Source organism: Epinephelus lanceolatus, chromosome 7, assembly GCF_041903045.1.
Source record: "Epinephelus lanceolatus isolate andai-2023 chromosome 7, ASM4190304v1, whole genome shotgun sequence".
Taxonomy (NCBI): domain Eukaryota; kingdom Metazoa; phylum Chordata; class Actinopteri; order Perciformes; family Serranidae; genus Epinephelus; species Epinephelus lanceolatus.
In genome coordinates, this window is record NC_135740.1 from 25,149,230 (window position 1) to 25,173,010 (window position 23,781).

Below are 23,781 nucleotides of genomic sequence, written 5' to 3' on the forward strand. Positions count from 1 at the left end.
CAACTTTGTCTTTTTCCAGAAGCTGCATTTTTCAAAACATTGTATGAATAGGAGGGTTTTCATAGCTGACTATGCAAAGCTTACCAAACACCGTTCAGCATGAGCACAATGGAGTGTTTATTCGCAACCATATCTTCACAATGAAAACTATGAACATGGGCGTCACACAAAGAACACAATATTTTCCTTAAAAAGTTTAAAGTCAAGCACATGATATTTGGTGTGTAGCTAGCATCCAAAATACAGAGCCTTGATTAATGATAAATCAGAATGGATTCATTTAATGTTTGTATTCATCTTATTACTTTATTTGTCTGTTTTGTTCATTGACATTTTCATTTGGGGGATTTTTCAGTAATAAGTAACAACAACAACATCTTTGAAATCAATATTTTCCTTTTTATTGAAAACTTGGCCAGGATTCTGTACAGCAGAGAGGGTGTGCAATGCACAGGGGCAAGAAGACGGGGGACAGGGGGCTCTAGGGACTCAGTTTCCCATGGTGCATCATACCCTGAGCCGAGAATCGAGTGTGTAAAACAGCAAGAGGTGTCGTGTTCCCTCTTCGGTGTCTCAGAGGACTGTGGAGGGGAATGAAGTGAGGGACTAAAAAAAGGGAGAAAAGGGGGGAAAGCAAAGCTCAGCCCATAGGGGAGAAAGAGAAAAGTAGAAACAGAGAGGAATGGAGGGTGGTCCTTCCACTGAGGTGTCTTCTCTGATCAGGGACAGATCTAGATCCTCACCCTTCCCCTCACTGCTTTAGATCATAGACCGTTTAAGGTACTGAGGTAAGGCCTCAGACGTCTCTCCCCCTTTCCCTCTTCCTTCGCCCCTCTCCCTCACTTCCGCTCTTTCTCTTTCTCTCCTTCCCTGAGCCTCACTTGCTGGCCATGGTGTAGCAGCCCTGTTGGTGCCACTGCATGTCACGGATACGCCTCACAGACTGGAACTGAGGATGACGGGCACCGTACTCGTTGAAGTGCCTGAAGTCGCCCTTCTCCAGCAGGTACTGGCTGCCACGGTATCCAGGGAACTGGTATCCCACCCAGCTGGAGAAAGAAGAGGAGACATGTCAGTACAGGATTGACTTTTGTTAAGTCTCTGAGCTCTGTCACCTGCGATCACTTATACTCACGTTCCACAGCTGACAATGATGCTGCCCACTCTGTCGGTGAAGCCGTAGGAGAACAGGCTGGGAACGTCATCATCCATGATCTCCATCTTACGGCCCTTGAACTCTCCGACCTCGTATAGGCAGATCTTGTGCTTCTCGGGATCCTGGAAGAGAGAAAACAGGGACAGACACAAGTTTAGGGGGCAGTCTAAAGAAAAAGAGAAAGGGAAAGTTTGAGAGTATCTAAACAAGTTTTTATACCATTCTGACGGGCCTGAAGGACAGCAGGTAGTCGTTCTTCTGGCAGTTGCTCCAGGAGTCCCAGCGAGGATACTCTCCCTTCTCCAGGATGTACATCTCACCGCAGAAGTTCATCTGCTCAAAGCCCACGAAGCTGCACACGAGACAAAGTCATTAAGTATCCATGCAAAGACAAGTGCTTTAAATGTACATGTTTATGTGTCCTTTTGTGAGACTTACGGTCCACACTCAACACGCAGGGAGCGCACGCGGTCCATGCCCATCTCACACACATTCATGCACTCGTTGCTGATCTCGATCATGCGACCCTGGAAGTTCTCCTGGTCGAACACGTACATCTGGAGGGGACAGATGAGTCAGTACAACAACAGTGATATGTAATATGATAGACTGAATATATCACAATGTGAGAGGCACCCACCTTGTAGGACATCATTCCCATCTCAGACTTCTTGCTCTGAGCAGCCTTCCCATCGGTCTGGGAAGAAGTCTTGGACTTATCTCCACTGGACATGATTGCTGCAAGAGCAAGAGGGAAAAAAAGACACTAAGTGAGATGATGTGACAAATCTATGCTGTTTTCATTGGTGTAAATGTATCGAGATAGAAAGGAAAGATTATAAATGCTAAATCTGAAAAAGTACACCTCTCCCCCCTGATTTGTCTCTCCAAACACACCTGCAGCTGCACAGCATGTGCGTGTACCTTACCTGTCTGTGTGTGCGATGCCTACGACGAGACTCACTCAGAGTGTGTGCGGCTCGGAGTGCGCCCCTCCCTTTTATACGCTGGCGCCCACAGGAGAGGGATTATGGGCAGAGAAACAAACCTGCTGAGGTCAGAGGCGCGAGACAAAAGAAACCCCACATCATCAGAGAGGGACGGACAGAGGGGATGGGCGGAGGCAGAGGAGGACTGACAGAAGCTGGGAAACAGACTGAGGACTAGTTACTAACAGAAATACTGAAATAAAAGTTGATGAGCAACTTTAGAAGTAAATAATGTGCCCTGAATCATAATAATTCAGCCTTATATTGTCCTGTCAACACACCAGTCCACTAATTCAAAGTATAAATCAGTATACTCACGTTTTATTGCACACAGTGACATGAATTATTTGATTGTGGCTACATGAATGTGTGATTTCAAACCTCTGGCTTTCATATAAGGCAGCTAAAGCAGAACGTAATGTCACAGAAATATTCCAGGCTTCATGTTTCCAGATGATAACAGTGAGTAACATTCATGTGTAATACATCAATCTGAATAAAATGTCTCTTCACTTGAAGTCAGAGTGTTTCCATCTGGAAGACCCCCACACATAGATGTAACACCACAGACCCACATTTCATAGGATTTATTTTGGCTGAGGTTTGACGTCATTTATAATTGGATAAACTGGGATGTGACTGCAGGGAAACTTTCATCAGAAACTGTTGGATTCAGTGTTGTGGGAGTGCCTGAGGACTTTGGAAACCACTGAGCTACAGCTAAACTGCACATCTGTGTGTACACAGGTGGACCCAAGGGTGTAGGTTTCAACACTGGAGGGGGACATATATGAAATGGGGGTTTGGGGGTCCTTTGGCAGAACATTTGGAGCATTAAACACTTGATTTCCTGCATTTACATAATTTTTTATGCACCTATTTGTGACATTTCTGCATCAATTTATGGTAAAATATATTTTTCAAAATGTTTATTTTCATCTTTTTATTGTGGGGGACAAATGCACATGTTTTAAATATTAAGGGGGGCATGTCTCCTGCGCCCCCCCTTAACTTTACGCCTATGGTTGTACCTGCACCCTCGAAGGTGCGCGTGCAATGAGATGCCATGTGTGAACAGCACTTAGATCAGACTTGTAGCTGTCTAACTTGTCTGTACACTCATGCAGACCCATCCCGCTGTCTCCTTCTGTGTCCCCTCCCGCGGTGCCTCTCTGCTCCGCCGTTAATCCCCACATTCTCCACCCCGATCCCGGCCCTTTGTGCCTGGGCACGCGCTGGACTGCTGACCGGGGTCCGAACATACCGGAGCGCCTTTGTTCCGGAGCACCAGCAGCACTATGGGATGTGCTGAGCTGGCCCCTGGAGCCGGACAACAGCCTTCCAGCGGCGGGAGCGCGCCTCGCTGCTGGGCGCTGAACCGCTGCGCCAAATGGACGCTGCGCATGGACCGAGTCAGAGGCGTGGACGCGCTCCGGCAGGCGCGCTCCCCGACCGTCGGTATAAAACTGAAGCGCCAGGTTCTCTCAAAGCTCTACGCGAGGCAGGCGGTAGGCGCGTACCACTTTCGAGCTCTTCCAATAAAGTGCCAAATAGGTAAGGATGCATATCTCTGCTCTCAACACAGCTCAGGGTCAGACAGACAGGTGCCTAACACAGACACTGAAAAGCAAAAGCACTTTCTGAAACACTTGTTCAACACCTTAACTGTTATCAGTATTTCATATTTTATATTTTCAATTACTTTAAAAACATTTTACAAGGTAAATGGTCTCTGGTCTCCAGATGTTGTAGTTCACGTGTTGTAGCTGAATGATTCACAGTGGTGTGTCTGTAAATGGATATTGAGCACCATCATGTTTTACACTTAGAAAAAGTGGCCAAATACTCTAGAATATTGAATTACTGATGCTCGAAACCAGTCTTCAAAGGACATTTTTTCCTCCTACATCCATATCTTACCTTGCTTTTCTTTTCTCTGTCCTCATCTGAACCTCAGGAGTAAAGATGTACAGAACTACAAGGTCCCCAATGATGCAGCCGCTGGTCAACTCAGGAATGGGCATGGCTCCTTTCTTCAAGGTAAACACACTCATTTGTTCACACATTATAAAATTCTTGGTAAAGATGGACAGGCGACCTTATTGCCAAACTCGTTACTTGTTGTTTGATGTTCCTCACTCTCCATGTCTCCCTCAGGTGACTGTGTTCGAGCAGGAGCATTTCCAGGGCAAGTGCCTGGAGTTCACCTCCGAGTGCTGCAACATCCAGGATTGCGGACTGGACAACATCCGCTCCATCAGGGTGGAGAGCGGAGCGTAAGTGTCTCAGACTTTTCCTCTGGTTAAAAACAAGACACAGATGAGACATTAATGAAATATACAGATGGGGTGAATCAAGAAATGTTATTATCATACACCCACCTTAAACAGCAACAGGAGATAAAGAGGAGTCATGTGGGAAGCTTTAAGCACTGAGACAATTGAGTTGTTGACTCTGCAAAGTGAGCTGTGTGCTTTTGTTTTGTTGCTCTTGAGCCTGGTAGAGAAAGAGATGTGTTAATTCTCCAAAATCCAGTTTGGAGCATCCGTTTATTGTCCTTATTATCACCTTTTTCTATCATTACAGTCACTATTTTATATTTCTTTTATGATTGTTTTTATGGTTTTTATATCTTAAAATATATATATGTAAAATCTATTTACTCACACTGTGAAATAGTCAGAATTTTTCCAAACTAAGTTAGATTTCAGAAACACACAACTTCAGATGGACACACAGTAAAGTGATGTTGACATATCTCTCCTTCTCTCTCTGAAAAGCTGGGTGGGTTTTGAGCACCACGACTTCCAGGGCCAGCAGTTCATCCTGGAGAGAGGAGAGTACCCCCACTGGGACGCTTACAGCGGCTCCATCTCCTACCATGTGGAGCGCCTCATGTCTCTGCGCCCCATCTACTGCGCTGTGAGTACTTCCTGTCTCTTAGTGTTCAGGTGACAAGCAACGGATAACCTCAAGAGTCCGAAATTCAACTGTTTGTTTCTCTGTCCCGCTGCAGTCCCACCAGAGCAGTCGCATGGTCATCTTTGAGAGGGAGAACTTCATGGGCCGCAGCGTGGAGATCTGTGACGACTACCCCTCTCTGCAGGCCATGGGCTGGATGATGCCTGAAGTTGGCTCCATGCACGTGCAGTGCGGCGCGTAAGTTTCTGTGTGGACAGCAAGAATTAGATGCAATTTATCAGCAAACACTCCACTTTCCACATGATTTACTGGACATTCATTTCAAATCTGGCTTTCTGCTCTATCAAATTCGACAAACACACTGTCACCACAGGCCCTCATTATCTTGTATTATATGTAATAGACACACCAGCTGGAAGCTTCAAGTGTGTACTAAATTTGTTACTAAATTTGTCCCGCTAACCCTTGTTCCCTCTTCATGCAGCTTTGTGTGCTACCAGTACCCTGGCTACAGGGGCCAGCAGTACATCATGGAGTGTGAGAGACACAGTGGAGACTACCAGCACTGGAGGAACTGGGGCTCCCACTGTCAGACCCCTCAGATCCAGTCCATCAGGCGTATCCAGCACTGAGAGGAGGACAGGCTGAGACTGAGACAGCAGCTCCCCTCCACCCCCTCCCTTCATCCCCAAAACCCCCTTCCCCCTCTTTCTTTCTTTCTCTCTTCAATCCTTTCCTTCCTCTTGACTTGAGCCGCAACAGCCGCCCCAACACCACTACTGATTTACAGCCGCTGCCAGAGTGTGATAAGAGACAATATCGCACTGTTAAAGCACAGGGAAACACACGCTCCACCACACACACACGCTGACATAACTGACACTCACACAGTGTCTTTTTATTTGGTTTAGAGGTCCCTACACACTCACACACAAACACACACCTGCGCTGCACTCCTCACCTGAGCTGGGCGATGAGCAGAGCGACTCCTCAACGAGCTGGAACCAAACAGAGGGGGGAGATGAAGCTCCAACGTGGCGCTGTGAGCGGGAAACCTCCCCGGCAGTCTCCTCAGTACAGCCGACTTGTGCTGTGGTGCAGCTCAGATGTGTTTTGTTGTTGTGTGTAGGAGGTTGATCCACAGGTTGATAACTAATAAACTCATTTTCACTTCAGGTGGTTTTGTTTCATTAAGTTTGTATGTGATGAATAAAGTGTGCTTCATCTCTCTTTGCAGCATGAAACACACCACCTGCAGGTGTGATAGGTGCCTGTAAACTGTCTAGAACAGTGGTTGTGGCTGCAGTGGGCTTAAATAGAGAAACTAGAATTCAGAATGTCTATGGACGCTTCTGAAACTTAAAAGTATGTAGCAGGAGTAACTGGTATTTGTACCATGTGTTCAAGCCTGAAAATGGAGCCACATGTTTATGTGTATTCAAAAGCATAATTGCCAAACTAATTAAAAGTGCTAAATTAGACAAACAGCATACTGTAAAGGAAGATGAGGACTAATGGAAAAAGGGGTAGGACAGGGGAGGAAACAGGACAAACATCCAGTATTTTAATGACACTGTTTAGTATGGCTGAGAGAGCTGAATGTAAAAACAAAAAAAAAAAAACAACATAAAAATAGCCAAAAAACAAAAAATAAAATATTTAGTAAAATGCTGCAATTAAATAAAACACAAATAAAATATGATTTGCTATTTTGACAATGAGCAGCACAAAGAAATTCGATACACTGTAGAACAACATGGTGGACTCCACTGCTCCATATGTAGATATAAACAGCTCATTATTATTTCCCAGTGATTAGGCACTACTGAAAACATAGTTATGGATATTATAAAGCCTACCATTTCTGCGAATAGATGCCCCTAAAGCTGGCACACTGGACCTTTAAAGTAATAATCTCTCAGATTTTCATTTAAATCTTCTTTATTCACTATCACCAAATGAGGTCACACAATGGTGACTGAGCCTGAGCCTATGGCCCACTAATTAAAGTACTATAATATTCATATATTTGCAGTATACTGAACCGAGTGTCAAGAGCAACATTGACAGAAAAATGCTGTTTGACGTTACTACTACAAACATAGAAGGTTCCTTCTGCTGCACCTTCACATTAAAAGGTTTAAACTGGCGAAACACGATCTGACTTTTGTTATGAAGTAGTTACTGGAAATGCAATGTGATTTTCACTAAGCTTAGCACATACTAGGGGTAGGGGAAAAATGGATACAGCGTAGTATCGCAATAGTTTTGTATGGCAATTGCGTATCGTCACACAGTGCCGAGTATCAGTTTTTTGTATTATATAAATATCAATATTACTAATACAAAACAAACGTTACTTTCTTTTATTAGATAGTACAGATGTTGACAAAGTTTTTCTCCGGGGACGTAATTTACAGTATACAGTATACAATACTCAGCATATCGCAACACGTTTAAAATCGCAATAATATTGTACCGTGACTTAAAGTATCGTGATAATATTGTACAGTGGAGCCTCTAGTGATTGCCAGCCCTAGCACTTACGGCTATTGTTCATCATAAATGCAGAGAGCGATGGAACAGTCAGGAGCCACAGTGTGGAAACTAACTCCTCTCACTGTGCCCTGCTGTCCAAACTCATACCACCTGCACGTTCTGCGCCTGCGTGAGAGGAAATAACTCTCCATACCAGCAGACAGTGATGCTCTGTGTTCATCATTGAAAAATGAAAACTGGAAGACTAGGACTCAAGACGCTAGATAGCAAGTGAGCACATTAACATAACCTGATGTTGGAAGAATAAAGACTATTAATTGTGAGACAGTGAACAATAACACAATTACGAGCTGTTTCTGCTAAAGAGCTCAATGGCTAAAATTTTTTAACAAGTTTGTTTTGATATCACAGCGTCTTGACTTTAGCTGTTTGTTTGCTTTCCTCACTCCCATTTTCTCTTCTCATGCACTGAGCTTAACGGCCAATCAGCTGGCATCCGATCACGGTTGGTCACAGAATGACAGAAAAAGACCAGTAATTGCCTGACTTCATTAAAATGTTTGTTTCGCTGCCCACAGATCTCTGTGACCTGAACTATTATGCCAGGGCCACACTGCCAACGAAGTGCTGCGAAGCGCAGCGCACCAAAATTCTCGCGCAAGCCCGTTCACATCAGACGCGCATTTCTCCACGCCGGTCAACAAGCGCTTCAGCTCCCACCTGTTGTCTCCGTCACATTTGGGGCTGTTTTTCCATCATGAGTATCTCTTTCTGTTTGCGTGTGTGTGCCCCAACCCCCACCCCCTATAGCCGGCCCTCTCTCTTTCTTGTGTGTGTGTGTGTGTGTTCATCTCTCTCGCGCTCTGTTTAGATACCACTGACTAATATGTATAGCCTATATTCCTTCCCGGCTTGACGCATTTGCTCGCGGCTCACGCAGAAAATAGACCAGACGCCGAAACAATCGCTGCAGTGCCGGCTACGGAGCTGCGCAGCGCAGCCGGTGTGGATGACACAATCGGTTAACATGGGTGCCGAAAGGAAACTGGCTTCACTTCGAGGCTATTCGCACAGCTTCCGCGTCCGGTGTGGCCCTGGCATTAAACTGCTGCTACCACCAGTACCTACAGGTCTTGCCAAATCAATTAGGGCTGAAACCTTTGAGACTGCCACTTTAACTTCCTTGTACATCTTAAAATGAAATCCAGAGTGACAGAGCAGAGCTGCTGCAGGAACTAGAGAAGAATTTTTATTGTAGAAACCAGAGTCCTCGACACTGTTAAACATAACCTGAGAGTAAAACAAGGAAGACACAAGTTTTCCTGGAACATTTACAAACTGTGGCGCAACAGAGGCTGACACTATCAATCATATTTACAACTTATACAGTCATAGTCACATTTACAACTAATAAAACACTCTTAATTACTTTGACGGTACTTAAACCTGATTTTGTTTTTGTGTTGAATCTTTTTCTAAAGTGTTTGGTTAGTTTCGGTTAGTGTTGTTCACAACACTTGACAGGTAAAACAAACTATGCTGAACATTTTTTAATCACATATTACTGGACTTAGTAGTAACAAATCTGTAACTCTCTCCATAAAATCAACAGCTAAATATCTTCAACATCCAAAAAAAGATCACAGTCAGCTTTGACGGTGTGACACTGGCTAGGTCTGAATACTGAACTCAAGAGCTGAAACTCAACAGCTGCATATTAACTGCACAGTCCCGTTATTTTGTTTATGCATTATGTTGCACATCTTTTCTTTCATTCCTTTCTATCTAATCAAAATTATGTTGCTCACAACTTTTCTTTTCCTAAACTTTGGTAGAATAGGAAAACAAAAATCCCTCACGTGATTGTCAGTGTGTTTGCACATTGAGGTGAACAAAATGAAAACAGAAGACGTTTACTACTGAACCATGTTTGTCTCGATCTCTGTCACTGTTACTTACAGCTGGATGAAATCAATTCAGAAATGTTTTCTGAGAAATGTCGGAAAAAACAAAAACTGAATACGAGTATAAAAGAAAACTGGAAATGTAGGAGCATCTAAGTCTGATACTTCCTGTCAACAAGCTCACCTTAATCAACAGTAATGAAGACCGACGATGACTCGTAGTCTGTCTCATCACCAACAACATCAATGTCCTCATCTTCCTCACCTTCTGAAGACTGAGTCCAGTTGATGATCACTGGATCAAGGGCGGGGCTGGAACCGCCAATGACATCAATGTCTTCGTCGTCCTCCTCTTCCCAGCTTCCTGTCGACCCCAGACGCACCTCCTTCTCTGAATGTAAAGAGGGTGGAGCAAAATGCTTCACTGTGACACCGCTGCTCTCCATCTCTTCATCCATCAAACTTTGCTCTGTGAGTTTGATTTTAGTCCACACTGGTTCTGCCTCTCCTTTTTCTCTTCGTAGACCATCTCTTGCACTGGAAACCTCCCCCAATTCTCTGGTTGCTACTTCACAGACAATGTCTGTGGAGAAGGAGCTCAGTGTGTGTGTTTCAGGCGTCGGCTGTGCCATTTGCTCAAAGCAAACCCTCTTGGTCACAGTAGAATTATCACTCATCTCCTCTTCTGACTCTGCTCTCCTCTTCACTCCCCTCGGGCTCTCTGCCTCTTCCTGTGGCTGGACAGTCAATTCTTCTTCATGTCTCTCTTTATTTCTCTCTGGCTGTTGATCCATGCCACAGGGCTCCACAGGCTGTGGCTGAATTGGTGGTGCTGAGCTCACATCATTTGATAAACTGAAGAACTGTCCATTTTTCTTGGGCCCGCCTGTGTGGCTTGGTGGGCCTGCTGAGGATGGCTGTTTGTCTACAAGTGGCTCAAGAAAGGGCATACTGTCCTGTAAAGTAAATTAAACTTATTAAATTATACAGACAAATACAACAGAATAACTGGCAAATTCACAGAAGGACTGAGTGGCTTTTGCAGCCGCTAAACCTACACAAATAAGACAAAAAGAAACTGTGTGATTCTCATAACATCCACAAAAAGAGAAATAGTAATTCTCCATTATCAGCGCTAAAAGCCACATGCAGTTAATGTGAAATTATTTACATTGTGAGTGAGCTGGCGTTAACTAAAGCAAAACAGGTATCTTTTCTTTTGTCTTCTAGTTCAAATAATGTGAGCTTCTTTTACACTATGAAGGTGTACGTTTTAAAACGTTATGAGCACTGACAGACCGGGAAATTAAACTCCAGCTAAAGTTTCTGGCTGAAGTTTAAATTCTTTGCGCTACGTTTTGAGAAATGCTTCTGCACCTCGTTGGTCAGGACCTGGAGCTCGTGTCCACGATTGTTCTCCCTCCTGTGTTTTTGGCGCAAAGGCAACATTCATACTTTGCCACATAGATAACGGCAATCACGTGCAGAAAAAAATGGCAAATTGCACTCAGCTGCAAAACTTTATGGGTGTGATTGTGCTGTAATATAATTAGCGCAATATCTTTTGTGGCCCTGAGACGGGGCAGACAGTGGTTGAACGTGATGTGCAGTCTGTGGTGCTATCAGCGGCCATTAATGCCTGGGTCCAGACCTTTGAATCTGCCCAATCCACAAGCTCGACTTGACTGATTCATTTGGCATTGTGACATGAAATGGCGGCTTCTAGGTTAAAATAAAAATGACCAGTAAGCGCAGGGGGACTGAAGCTGAAAACACACGGGCGCCACTGCATCACGTCCTGTGACGTGCGTCAAGTGCCGCCTCTCACACACACTGAATGCGTCACACTGAATCTTGTTAACAGGCAACCACAACAAAGTTATCACTACTTCTACTGAAAGATCTGTACCTCTACCACCTCTGAGTTAGCTTAAAATCACATGTGAAGAGCCCCTAATTAAACGTGATTTCTCATCTAAGGAGTCGATCTCCAGAGCTCTGACTCGCCAGGCAATATCTTTTTGGCCATGGTCTTTATAATGACGGGATTGTGGGTCGTTTAGCTCGGGATATTTCTTGACCTCAACAACGAGTCTCTCCTCATCCATTCTTTGTCACACACGAGACAGCAAGAGAAACAGAGTTCTCTTTATGCATGAATGGTGAGGAGAAGAGTCCACCTGCCACAGGGGCAAAGTAGAGCTGCTACGGGAGCTGGTGCGTACAAGCAGAGAGCGGGTGGGGGAAAAATGCATTCAATTATGGGAGCAGTGAGGCTGGAAACAGGACAGTGGCATCCAATGCTGTGGGTCAGTGTGTCCAGGAGCACCAACATGCGTCTAGCCGCCACTGGTGTGGAGTTGTACATTTAAAAATAATAGGGGCAGATTTTTTTGCATGCAGCGTTCGCCGTTGGTGTGGTTTGGCCTTCAGGAGTGGTTAGTTAGTGGTTAGAGAAAATAGAATCTTCCCCCCTCGATGGAAATCCATTAATGTCAGACTGAAAACAGAGGACAATTCTGTCTGATGTCTGGCAGTGGCTGCAATCCTTTGTGAATTTGCCTCTAAGAGACTACAAGAAGAAAGCTAGCATCTCTGCAAAGCTGTACTTCTGCCCAGCAGTGCTTTAAGTTTAAAGCTAGTAGGCCCGTTTCCACTGAAGATGTTCCTGGTACTATTTGGGGAGCAGGAACTACTACAGGAACGTCCTCTCGTTCGGCCCTCTCAACCGCCGTGTCTCCACTGAGAGAGCGGAGTACGAGGAAGGTTCCTGTAAAGTTACGGGCTCTGGATGTGACGTAATCGTTGCGCGACCATTTTGACTGGGTCGACGTAGGGACGCCGTTAGCCGATAGCGGTGTCTGTAATAACTCACTAAATGGCCCGTGAAAAAAATTTTTTTTCCAGCGGATGTCTTAGTTACAACATGATTGAGCTAACTGGAGTAGTTTCATGTCGTATCCAACAACGGGAGGCTTTTAACAGATCACGTCCTGATGTTAGCTTTGCTGCTGCTTTTAGCTGTCCCTGTCAGCTGATGCTTTCTAGACATCATGACTTCCCATAACTGAATAAATACCACACATAGCAACACAAAACTGCTTTGCTAGCTCAATCATGTTGTAACTAAGATATCCGCTGGAAAAGATATTTTTTTCACGGGCCATTTAGTGAGGTTTTTTTTACATGGCGGCGGAAGCTATATGAACGAGCTAACCCTCGTCTGCTGAGTTTTAAAAATGCCGGCTATTTTGTTGCTTCCTGTTGTCGTCACATCTCTCCTTGAGTATATCCAATCAGCACCAAGTAATCCCCAAGCCCCAGCCAGGAGTCTTTCGGGGCCGTTCTGAGTACGTACCCCGAGGCAGGGACTGGTTTAGCCCCTGTAAAAGTTCCGGAACTCTGTCCTTCAGGGGTGGTTCCTGCGGTGGAAACGGGCCTAATGTCATCATGCTAACATGCTCACAATGACAATGCTAACATGCTGATGTTTAGCAGGTATACTGTTTCACATTTCATCATCTTAGTTTATCGTGTTAGCCGGCTACATTTGTTAATTAGCACGAAGCTCAAGATACAGCTCAGGCTGATGGGAATAACATTAGTTGAACAGGCAATGATGTCACATGAAACGATAAAAGGTTGCAAAAAATTTGCAGGCTTCATTGTCTGGGAGCAATAAATGTCTGTGCAAAGCTTTTAGACATAACTTTGGCTTGCTGGAGGTGTTAGAGGAAAGGGAAATCACCAAAGCTGACAGGATACATTCTCTGGGGACCATGAATGTCTGTACAAAATTTCATGTCAATCCATCCAGCAGCTGTTGACATGTTTGAGCCATTGTTATCTCGAGTACCTCACTGTTAATGTGGCTAAAACTGTAGCATAGACAGACAGATGTAAGGAAGACACAGTCGTGTACACAAGGTCTGCGAACTTGTAAAAAAGGTCCATGCTCACCATGATACGCGCTTCTCTAAACCTACTCCTGATCGGGTAAATCTTTGTGCTCCACGAGACTGGCTGATCCTTTTCAGACGTCGTCTTTAGTTTGGCAGGAATCTGTAAAATATATATGTACAGACAAACGATTTGACACATTTTCTGTCTTATTCTGTGACACAATCATATTTCGCCCTCATATTAATATCACTTATCAGACTTTGACTCGACCGATGATGACAGCAGACATCATCAGGAGCATTAGTGGGAGTAGTTTGAAAAGTCTGTCACCTTGACTTCCAGACAGCTGCCATCCTGCAGTGCAACTTTGGCTGGCAGCGAGACACTCCTCTCCAGTTTCACCACAGGCATCTGCTGCAGCTGCTTGTCTACTTGGTCATCAACAGTTTTCGCGTTTGCTTTACTTCTTGGCTCTGACTTCCTCACCTTCACCTTAATCCCAAATGCATACTCATTTTTTCTTCTCCTCCGTCGTCTGGCCGGTGCTTTGACTTTCCCCGGTGATCCCTCAGTATGTTTGGATAGAGTGGCACTGGGAGCAGAAGCCTTGCGTGGCTGTGAATGTCCCGGCTGTCTTCCAGCTGCATCACTCTTTTGCAGTTCAGTTATTTGTGAGTGTCTGACTGAACCAGGTGTGTGTTTATTCTGTAGATGATGGTTGTGAGGCGTCTTGGTTTTTCTGTCTTTGCTCAGGACAGTATGAGGCTGGCTAGACTCTGTGCAGCTCCGACTACCCATCTCCACCTCTTCCCTGGCAGCACAGCTGTCAATGTGCTGCTCAAAGGACTGGAGGAAGTCATCAAGTATCTCACTCAGCGCTCCTTCTCCCTGATGCTGCAGAACGGGCATCTCATAGTTTGCAGTGGAGTGGCCTTGTTGTTTGTTTTGGGCCAAAGTACTGCCACAGGAGGCGTAAGCATGACTGCTGCTACTGTTTGGAAGAGGCTGAGAGTGTGGAGCACCGTTGTTGTTTGGTAAAATATCGAGGCCCATCATCATTTCCTCCAACAGACGTTCAAAGTGTTCCTCGTGACAAGCAGGAACTGGAGGAGGGAGGGAGGTGATGTGGAGGAGAGACGAGGCTGGAGGCACGTAAGAGGCTTTAGGTGGCAGCAGGGCGGGCGATGGAAAAGGCTGTGAGGTTGTTGGTTTGGCCCTTGCCCTCTGAGCCCTGCCAACAGGAGGGCCTTCCTGCACCAGGGGAGAAAAGCACATTAATTATGCTACAATACAGAGTGCAGATGTATAAGTATTTAATTTGGATTATGTTAAATACAGGGCAGTGTTTTGTCAGCAGTCTCACCTGCTTCAACAGCTGCGTTGTGCTCCTTTTACGCTGCGTGTTACCTCCTCCTGTCCCACTGTACGGCGGCATGTCTCCACTCTGGCTGGACTCCCACACACTGCTGCGCCCTCTTCTCTTCTTGTTGGTCTTCAGAAGCTCTCTGGTCTTCAGGTATAACTTCCTGCCCGCAGCTCCTCCGCCCTGACCCGTCTTGGAAGCCCTTAGCCCCCACCTATGCAAGAACATCTTCTGCAGCCTGCTCACCCCCACCTCCTGCACATCCACCATCTGCGTTAACCTTCCCCTACCCCTCCCTCCCGTTCTTGGTCTCCCGGCTCTTCTCTCACCCATCCCAGCTCTCCTTGCACCTCCCGCCCCTGCTCCCTGCCTCCTCCCTGCTCGCCCCCTGGGGGGACCCTCCTCCTCAGGCGGGTTCAGGAAGTAGCTGATGTATCCAGGGATGTTGTCTTGAAACTGCTCTAACTGCTCATCCTCCCATTCTTCAGCTGCTCTGACAGTGCTGGCTGCTTCCTGGGGGGCCGCCCACCAGCTCTGAGGGTCAGCAGCACACGGGGCCACCTGGCTGGGTAAAGGAAGGGGTGGGGAGATGAAGCTGGGCGGTGGTGCCACAGCAGCGACAGATGTGTGTCCAGCTGCTGTGGATACTTGTATAGAGTCTATGAGAGCAGAGGAAGGTTGGTGCATTTGGTTTTCATCTGGCGGGTAGACGAGGGACATGGGGATGTAGGGAATGTTAGGGGGAACGAGCTGGGAGTTTGTTGTCCCTAAACTCTGGAGAGCAGACATATCTATGGTTTCCAAGGCTGCTGGTTGAGAGGTGGGAGCTGTGTTTACTTCCAGCTCCTCTGTCTGAGTCCACATGTCTATTTCACCCTCTGATGGCGTCTCTTTCCACAGAAACGTGCTCCCCTCTCTCACTTCTCTCCTCCACCTGCCCCGTCTCCCTTCATTCACCTCAGGCATCAATGGCTCTGTCTGCACTCCTACCTCCGCATGCTGCCCGTCCTCTTTTCTGTCCTTAAGATCACCTTTTGCGACCTCCACCAGCCCGTGGATGCCCAGCTTGGCTGCAGCAGAAATAGCATCTTGCTTCTCCTTCTCCCCCTCCCCTGTCATCTCCCCACAGTATAACAGCCTGACCATGTGGAGCAGGGTGCAGGTGCCGAGAGCATTAAACTCCAAGAGGTGGCTCTGTCCTGCAGGGGGTGGCGGTGCGGAGGACAGAGCGGAGGAGATGTGAGGGCTGATGGCTGAGAGAATACAGCTGTGTGCTGGCACTGATATACCTGGAGGAGACAAACAGTGTCAGTAATGATGATGGTTTCCACAACTACATGAAACTAGAACTCCAAATTGTCTGTATACAAACCTCCTACACAGTGTACTGATAAAATGGACTCACACAGCAAAAGACGATGAATGAATGGCGACAGTGTGGTGTGTGTGTATTTGTAGCTGTTTTTATACCTTCTGTTTTAAGCAGAGTGTCACAGAACTGGCTGCACTGCTGCTGTCTCTGCAGCTCAGCGAGGACGAGGGCTTCAAACCCCGGTTTCTGGTAGCACCACATCTCCCCATCCACTTCAGAGGAGGAGCAGAGAGGAGAATGAGGGTGGATTAATAAAGGTGATTTGCATTTGGTGCAAATATGTCTTTTGACACGACTGTGACTGCAATAAAACACACGTGTTTGTGTTAGTGACACACTTTGCTTCATGTTCATCAGGCTCATGAAAAGGCACAGCACACCAAGAGCTCACATAACAGATTTAATAAGATTTCGTACACACTTATACTGGTACCCACTGGGGAAAAGACTTGACTTCAGTCAGGCTAATATGAGTGGGATTTTGTCTGTTTTGCACATGTTTCTCTCTCTGTAAAAGCAGAATTTGGACAAATCAGTGTATTATCACCACCACTTATCAGACATTATGTACTTTTTGAGCAGGGGAGTTGAAGTACTGTAAAGCAGCGTAACAGTTGTTACAGTGAAGGGAGCTGTTACATTAAACTTACATCACACATTTAGATTGTGTACTTATGTTATTTATTGAGTTAGTTCTGTAGCTATATTTTGACAGTCATTAATTATTTGTGTCCTAAATTTCTGTTTCAAAGAGAACAGTTTAACTGATAGTATTACATTTTGCATATTAAATCCAACAATGACTACGTATTAACAGCCTTGAATGTCAGTTTATTTCTAAACCCCATTGTAGAGAGCCTTTTGCTCACTACAAATTGCATTAAAACTCTCTTTAACAGATTTATTGGTCTTAATATCTGTTAAAATCAGGAATGTGTGCATGAGAAGTTAGTGAGACACCTCATGTGAAAGCATAATTTTTTAATACACTGGACAATTTAGAGGTTTTGGGCTAATTTACTTCCATAATATGTCTCCTTTCAGACTGGCGGAAAGGAAATGTCCAAAATACAGATTTAGGTGTTTATTTAAGTTCAGATTTCTGTATTGGAAATGTATGCAAAAGGGCACATTTAAAAAGATAATATCTGATTTGTATATCTAAACTTGTAATACACAAAATAATTATCTTAATGTAAGTAACCAGCTAAAGAAGTTCAGTGGTGATATCTGTTACTTAAAATTTCTACCCTTAAAATAAGTTCCTCATACTATAAGCCAAAATTCTCAGTTTTAGTAGCATTTACATACACCAGGCTATCCAGTTTTATTCCCATGTGTATTCCAAAGGGTTTGAACGGAAGAATTTTTGTTCATATTATCAGTCACAGTCTGATTTATGTGACAATTTATTCCTAAAACACACATACTCACACTTCCTGCTCTTAAATTGATAGTACTGTTGCTGCTTTTTTTTTCAATCAAACATATTTTGCAATTAGTAGTTTGTTATTACTTGTATTATTTAATGTATTGTTCTTTATATTTCTGTACTTCTGCGTTATTAATAACAACCCCCTGCAGTGTATTTCATTATTCATTTTTCTTGCCCTTTTGTGTTTTAATTGTACTAAATAAATAAATAAACTAAATTTAAAACATGATAAGGCTGTTGACAGTATTGTCTGGTTTATGGAGTGATAATAAGAGATATCATAAATCCCCTCAGTGACAGAAATTGACTCTAACATGTGAGCAAAACAGGAACTTTGAACCTGATCTAATCAAATATTCAGATCTTTGTGGGAATGTATGCAAATTAGTGCATACTTAATTAGATACTACATATTAACATAAACATCGAGAAAACTTATTATACAAAAAAATAATTGTGTTACTATAAGTCATCACCTGTTTCACTTGAGTTTCGTGGTGGTAACTTATGTATTAGTTACAGATAATGCGGTGTTCACCTGCAGTGTCTCCTTTAATGCTAATCTGCACACCTGCATGTTAGCATCACTGCAGACAGCTAGCAGCAAGCTAACGTTAGCCGCGCTCAACACAACCGGACCTCCCGGGTTAGAGTAAGGAGGAGTAAACTAGTCATAACACACCTCCTGTTAGTTAACATGTCATGAACATTACATTACGGACTACAACTAAACCTCTGACGACAACCTGAGCAGTTTGCACTACTTTCTTCCAGCTGGCTGTGGTGGTGTTACACAAAAACGCGGGCGGGGGACAAACATCTGCTTCACTCACCGTCTTAGTGCTCCCGATAAATCCGGTCCCACGTCAAAAAAATATTATGAGTTGGTTTTAAAATATTTATATGCATAAATGAGATTATCACACAGTATATTGTTTGTTTTCTGTTGTTTTTCCCTGTCCGTTATTGGAGGTCATCCTCGGGTCAGCATGGTCGTCAAAGGCGTCATGTATCGCTCCGCCACCAGGGGGCAGGAGAGCGAGGTACAGTCAAAGAGTACAGACAGAACTTGAACCACAAGATAGGTCACTTCTCCTACTTCCCCTTTCGCCTTAAAAAGATGAGCCTCGAAATGTTCCTTTTTGAAACCTGATTTGTACTTTTGTGTTTTATTTCTTTCTGTTTTATATTTGCCTCTGTACACACTATTTGTCTTAGCTCTTCACATTTTAAAAAAAAGTATTATTATTATTGTTGTTTTATTTTCATGCAAGTGCTATAGGAAAAAAAAAACCATTATTCTTCTTACTATTACTTTTGTATTCATATTACTATTATTATGTACTTTTTTGATGGTAACTAAATCCATTTACTCAAGTACTGTGCTATGTACAATTCTTAAAAAGCTACTTGCTGTATTCTTAAAGTATTTCCATTTTATGCTAGTTAATACTTCTACTCTACTGCAATTCAGAGGCAAATATTGTAGGGTAACATAGAGAAGATGCCCTCCTTTAAGAAAAAAGTAAATTTACTGTATATTAAAAAAATATATATTTGGATATGATTTTACCACATACATGATGATGATGCATAACCAACACACTGTTGGAAGAAATAAGATGATAAGGTTGCCAGTTACAATACAATACAAAACTACAATACAGTACTACTTCTATATGTAGCTATGAATTAAATAAAGTCACACATGACTACATGAAGATAACTGAACTAAAAGGACGTCCTTGGGGGTTTTCAACCCCTGTCTAAAGGAGTGTCTTGCCCCAAAGGGTCTAACTTTACATTTTTACTTTAAGGGAGAAAAACATTTTGTTTTAAATCATTCAAAATTCAAAAAATAATCTCTCAACACAAATCCCCCATCATCATATATCAAAGCTTTTTATGTACAGTACATGATACAACAAGATGATAATACATACATTATGATATATTGTTACAGGTTAAGCTACCCAGCAGTATAAAAAGTCTTAAAGCCCCACATTTACCAGCTGCAACATTTCAGTGTGCACATTAATCGGGTCATTCTGGATAATGAAAATGTTTAGTTTTAGTCATTTCAGTATATTTTGATGCTTATACTTTTGTTATTTTACAACATAGTTTATATCGCTGTTAAGTTGTATTATATTATCCTCCTGAGCCCCGAGCTATTGTTTAGTATGCATTTTTAATTTCTCCAAGTTATTCAGTTATTCAGATCAGTAGGATCTGATAAGTATAAAGATTAAGCTTTGACTTTGAACAGTAAGTAGCTTTTGAAAAAACGATGTCCTTAAATGAGGACAATGGGTTTATTCTTAAAAGTCACAAGTGCCTAATAAAGTATAAAACAGTTTATTTCAATGCCTCAACACTGTTGTACAAAAACAAAACATGAAACAATGCAACATATGCTCAATATTGTGTAACTCTGAGGGGGTCAGAGTAATAAAACTGTTCATTTTGATGCCTGAACATGGCCGTGCAAAAATAAAATTGCAAATAATGCAACATTTCTCTAACTCTATAAATTTTCCTTGCTCCATACTCCAAGCCAGAAATGTCTTTTTCTTGTGTAGGCACAGTCTGTCACATCTAATCGGCCTGTATGAAATGCCCAAGTCCCAGTGTCTCCAAATGAGTACTTCCTAAATAACAGCATCTTGGCTTGGTACTGTTGCTAAAATTGGTCATGTTTGTACATCATATCAAACTACAAACATTATCAAGCATGAATAAACAATTTTTAACTAAAACAGTCAATCAGGTACCTTGTCTATTTTTGTAACAGTAAACTGAATTGACAGAGATGGCTGAGATGGATTAGTGTATTGTGTTCTTGCTACCACTAAATGGCACTTAAAAGTGTCCATGAATGAGGACAGCAGGTCTAAGTTAAGCAGCATGAAGTATAAGGTGCAGCAATCCCAAAATGTGATGTCCTCATATGAGGATGCAGAGTCGCAGGAGGTTAAACTCTTGAGATATTTCCACAGAATATTAGAAAATACTCAATTTAACAGCACCACAAACAAATGTTAAACTATCACCTCTTTAAAGAGATTAAATGCAGTTTGAATAAAACAAGGCTTAAACATGCAGGCAGGATTAATTGTGGGGCTTCACTGCAGAAGTATGGTGGACTTAAAGTGAAACATTACACATTTGAGGGAAGAAATAACACATCATTCTCTTGAAAAATGAAAATGTTTAATTCGAAAGCAATAAAACACATGCTTGCTTCACTCTACATACTCAGGCTTTGCTGCTACAACCTTATTTGGTCTGGGATGACTTACAGTGGCTAATGTTAGCAAAGTTTTGGTATATATTTCTGTGTAACAGTTCGGTGGTTTGGTGACTTCTCTCCTTGTGCTTCTGTCACACCACCATTTACCAGCAGCTGTTCACCAAAAGTTAAGAAAAATGTTAAAATTATAAAAATGTTTTTTTCTGTAATGACTTTTTAACTGTATATCCATTTGTATCTATGGTGCAGTGTGGTGAAACCCTATAAATGGCACATTACTGTGGCTGAGAACACTTCATACTCTGTCACACAATAAAACATCCTGTGTTAATTGTTCCCACCCATCTCTGCCACAGTCCAGCTGAGATCTTATTTGGGGAAACAATTTTAATGACCGACCTTGGATACACTGTCCCTGTGTAGCACGAATAAACAAATTAACAAGGTGTTATTTTTATCCAGCTATATGTTGTCCTGTACTCAGCTACCAGTCTGCCTGTCAACCCCTGCCTCACTGTTTGTGCATTAGTGTAAACATATAGGATGGTACCGTGCTGCAGGCATCTTAATGAGTTTTATGATTTGTAGTCTGCATGTGTACATGTGAGAGATGACAGGTAGCTTCTGCAGTATAGTGCATCAACCTAATCATGTCTTTATGGTAGCTTATAGGGGACAAAGCCACAGGTTTTGCTTTGTGAAACCTCTGAAGTTCATCTGACGCAAAAATGAGTCTGAATTAGTCAAATTAAGTTGTTATCTTCCAAAGTTATGGTCTTTATTGTACCCTATTCCCTCTTGGATTGCTTGCTGAGAGTTGGTGGAGGGATTGTAACACAATGTGGGAAGTTACAACTAAAAAGAAATTCGATTTGTCAAGCTCAGACTGCTGAAACCTCACATTATCTTCAGAAAAATAGTGCTTACTCAGGCGTTAACATCCACTGCTACAGACAGAAATCCAGCCCAAACATATGATGCAACTGGTGCTTTACTGTGTCAGGCAGCAACATATGCTAATAAAACCATAATTAATATTTCTTTTCACAACTTTTATGGCAGTTTAAGCACCCTCAGTGTTCACAAAATCCCTGTCCAAAAAAGTTACTACAGAGACAAACTGCAGCTCTGTCGAATTGAAAAGGTTGTTACACAATCATGGCCCAGTGTTACATGTTTCACAAGGAGTATGAAGCAACACTTTGACTGTTTAAAGTTTGTTGTCCTTGATCTGAGAAGCACCTGATGTAGCTGCAAATTGCTGGAAGATGATTTCACCCGGTAACCAGTGATGGGGAAGCTACATTAAAACTGAAGTTTACCAAACTAAAAGCTACTTCCCAATGAACTCTAGCTGAACTACATCTAACGACTCTCAAAACATGTTAGCTTGTCAAAGTAAAACTAGTTTCAAAAAGTAGTCCAACTACATGATGGGAGATGATCACAATCTGAATCTGGAATCTCATGTTGTCACACAGAGCTACAACTGACATGATGTAGGTGTGTTTGATTTCCGAGGCAGCCTGAGGATGTTTTAAAGAGAGGAGCAATTGTTGGAGAGGAATCAGAAAAATGCTAAATTTCTAAGGAATTTCATAATATTTGATCACAGACATCTTGGCTGCAAATCAGAAACAGGCGATTGTCAATAATTGTGGCCAATAAGCTGCAGCACTGTACGATACTGTACGGCAAAAAACATCATAAGAATACTATGAATATATAGTTTGTTATTAACAACATGACCCAAACTAGTTAAATACTGAAAAAGCTACTGAGATTGAATGTACTTAATGACTCCCCGACATTCTCCATCACATAACTGTACATAAAAGGACTGTTAGCATATCATATACAACCAATAATAAATTACTCATAAACATAGTCACAGTATCAGTCTGCGTGCTTTTAATAGCACTGAGAGCTGGTGAAATCCTTGGTGAGTCCTTGTTGCTCATATCCACAGAGAAAAGAAACATTTCCTCCAGTTTCTGTAATCAAATAGTTTGCATTGTTGGAGCACATTGGGTAGGCGAGTGGTTACACCGCATGCCACATTACTGCAACATCCTGGGATTGAATCCAGGCTTGGGGCCTTGGTGTCATACCTCGCCCTCTCCCCATGTTCCCACTCTGTGTCTGCTCTGTCAGATAAAGGTGAAAATGCAGTTCACATTGTCTCATTTTCTCCGTGCAGTTCAACAAGGAATTGCTCAAAGGACGAGGACGGAACCGGACTGAAAAATTTGGTAGGTGCTGGAGAGTCCTGTTGGTCTGGAGGGGGCCGGGGCCAACGCTCGTTGAACTTGACAAAGAAGTGCGGGTCTTTGAAGGGTCCCCCGAAGATGATGGCCTGCATCAGGTAGACGAGGGCCACGACCATGAAGCTGATGAGGAAGAAGGGGATGAAGGGCCTGAGGTGGTGCCAGGCCACAGTGACCCCGTAGCCCAAGCCGCTGAGCCCGCTCTGCTTACCAGTGTGGGACGTGTGGCGAGAGGAATCCGGGACCGGAGTGCGATCGGGGGACTCGTCATCTGAGTTCGAAGAGGACGGACTGGGGACAGTGTGTGAACCCATGAGTCACAAGTCAAGACCGAGCAGCTCCTTTGCTCTTAAACTGATTTGTTTGTGCTCACTTCCCTCCACAAATTAGCTTCAGGGATCATGAAGAAGGAAGCATTAGGCCTCACATAATCTCCCAGTGGTGTGGTTTCCCAACAGCGTCCCAAAAGTGGACCCTGGCTCGCTGTGATGAATCCAGTGCTAAATTCCTCCCAACAATCATTCCTCTTTGAACATGTGTTATGTTCCCTTGGTCATATCGTCCCGGCAGATTTCCCCTCAGATCTCGGGTGCTGGAGTTAAATGTTGCTGCTTCTATTTGAGCTTGAGAGAGAAATCGAGAGGAAATGAGGAGCAGCGGGGGAGCCCTAAATAGATATGACACCGAATGACAGGACACAGGGAGGGAGGGAGAATCT

General features: G+C 43.4%; 3 protein-coding genes across 3 annotated transcripts; 1 reads left to right on the top strand and 2 right to left on the bottom strand.

The window, feature by feature from the left end:
- Window positions 1-378: 378 nt before the first annotated feature.
- Window positions 379-2,174, bottom strand: LOC117261219 (beta-crystallin B1). The gene is made up of 6 exons (XM_033633542.2): window positions 2,086-2,174; window positions 1,797-1,894; window positions 1,595-1,713; window positions 1,376-1,508; window positions 1,136-1,278; window positions 379-1,049 (listed from the first exon to the last, which is right to left on the bottom strand). Exons 2-6 carry the CDS (start codon window positions 1,887-1,889, stop codon window positions 878-880), a joined length of 660 nt encoding a protein of 219 aa, XP_033489433.1. The 5' UTR covers window positions 1,890-1,894; window positions 2,086-2,174; the 3' UTR covers window positions 379-877.
- A 1,431-nt stretch (window positions 2,175-3,605) lies between these two features.
- On the top strand, window positions 3,606-6,242 carry LOC117261221 (beta-crystallin A1-like). The gene is made up of 6 exons (XM_033633544.2): window positions 3,606-3,699; window positions 4,103-4,185; window positions 4,303-4,421; window positions 4,926-5,067; window positions 5,162-5,304; window positions 5,552-6,242. The coding sequence occupies exons 2-6, from the start codon at window positions 4,111-4,113 to the stop codon at window positions 5,697-5,699; spliced, it is 627 nt and encodes a 208-aa protein (XP_033489435.1). The 5' UTR covers window positions 3,606-3,699; window positions 4,103-4,110; the 3' UTR covers window positions 5,700-6,242.
- A 2,559-nt stretch (window positions 6,243-8,801) lies between these two features.
- LOC117261374 (uncharacterized) lies at window positions 8,802-18,515 on the bottom strand. Its single transcript, XM_033633778.2, has 6 exons — window positions 18,377-18,515; window positions 16,207-16,320; window positions 14,737-16,025; window positions 13,704-14,624; window positions 13,431-13,532; window positions 8,802-10,426 (listed from the first exon to the last, which is right to left on the bottom strand). The coding sequence occupies exons 2-6, from the start codon at window positions 16,307-16,309 to the stop codon at window positions 9,656-9,658; spliced, it is 3,186 nt and encodes a 1,061-aa protein (XP_033489669.2). The 5' UTR covers window positions 16,310-16,320; window positions 18,377-18,515; the 3' UTR covers window positions 8,802-9,655.
- Between the last annotated feature and the right edge of the window lie 5,266 nt (window positions 18,516-23,781).

Excerpts from the sequence above, each read along its gene's own strand:
- LOC117261221 (XM_033633544.2), top strand. The coding sequence starts at position 4,111 with ATGTACAGAACTACAAGGTCCCCAATGATGCAGCCGCTGGTCAACTCA. Across the intron at positions 4,186-4,302 it reads GCATGGCTCCTTTCTTCAAG|GTGACTGTGTTCGAGCAGGA; the intron begins GTAAACACACTC and ends TGTCTCCCTCAG. Across the intron at positions 5,305-5,551 it reads ATGCACGTGCAGTGCGGCGC|CTTTGTGTGCTACCAGTACC; the intron begins GTAAGTTTCTGT and ends CTCTTCATGCAG.
- LOC117261219 (XM_033633542.2), bottom strand. The coding sequence starts at position 1,889 with ATGTCCAGTGGAGATAAGTCCAAGACTTCTTCCCAGACCGATGGGAAG. Across the intron at positions 1,279-1,375 it reads CCTTCAGGCCCGTCAGAATG|GATCCCGAGAAGCACAAGAT; the intron begins GTATAAAAACTT and ends TCTCTCTTCCAG. Across the intron at positions 1,050-1,135 it reads ATCATTGTCAGCTGTGGAAC|CTGGGTGGGATACCAGTTCC; the intron begins GTGAGTATAAGT and ends TTCTTTCTCCAG.
- LOC117261374 (XM_033633778.2), bottom strand. The coding sequence starts at position 16,309 with ATGTGGTGCTACCAGAAACCGGGGTTTGAAGCCCTCGTCCTCGCTGAG. Across the intron at positions 14,625-14,736 it reads CAACGCAGCTGTTGAAGCAG|GAAGGCCCTCCTGTTGGCAG; the intron begins GTGAGACTGCTG and ends CCCCTGGTGCAG. Across the intron at positions 10,427-13,430 it reads TTAGAGAAGCGCGTATCATG|GACAGTATGCCCTTTCTTGA; the intron begins GTGAGCATGGAC and ends TTTACTTTACAG.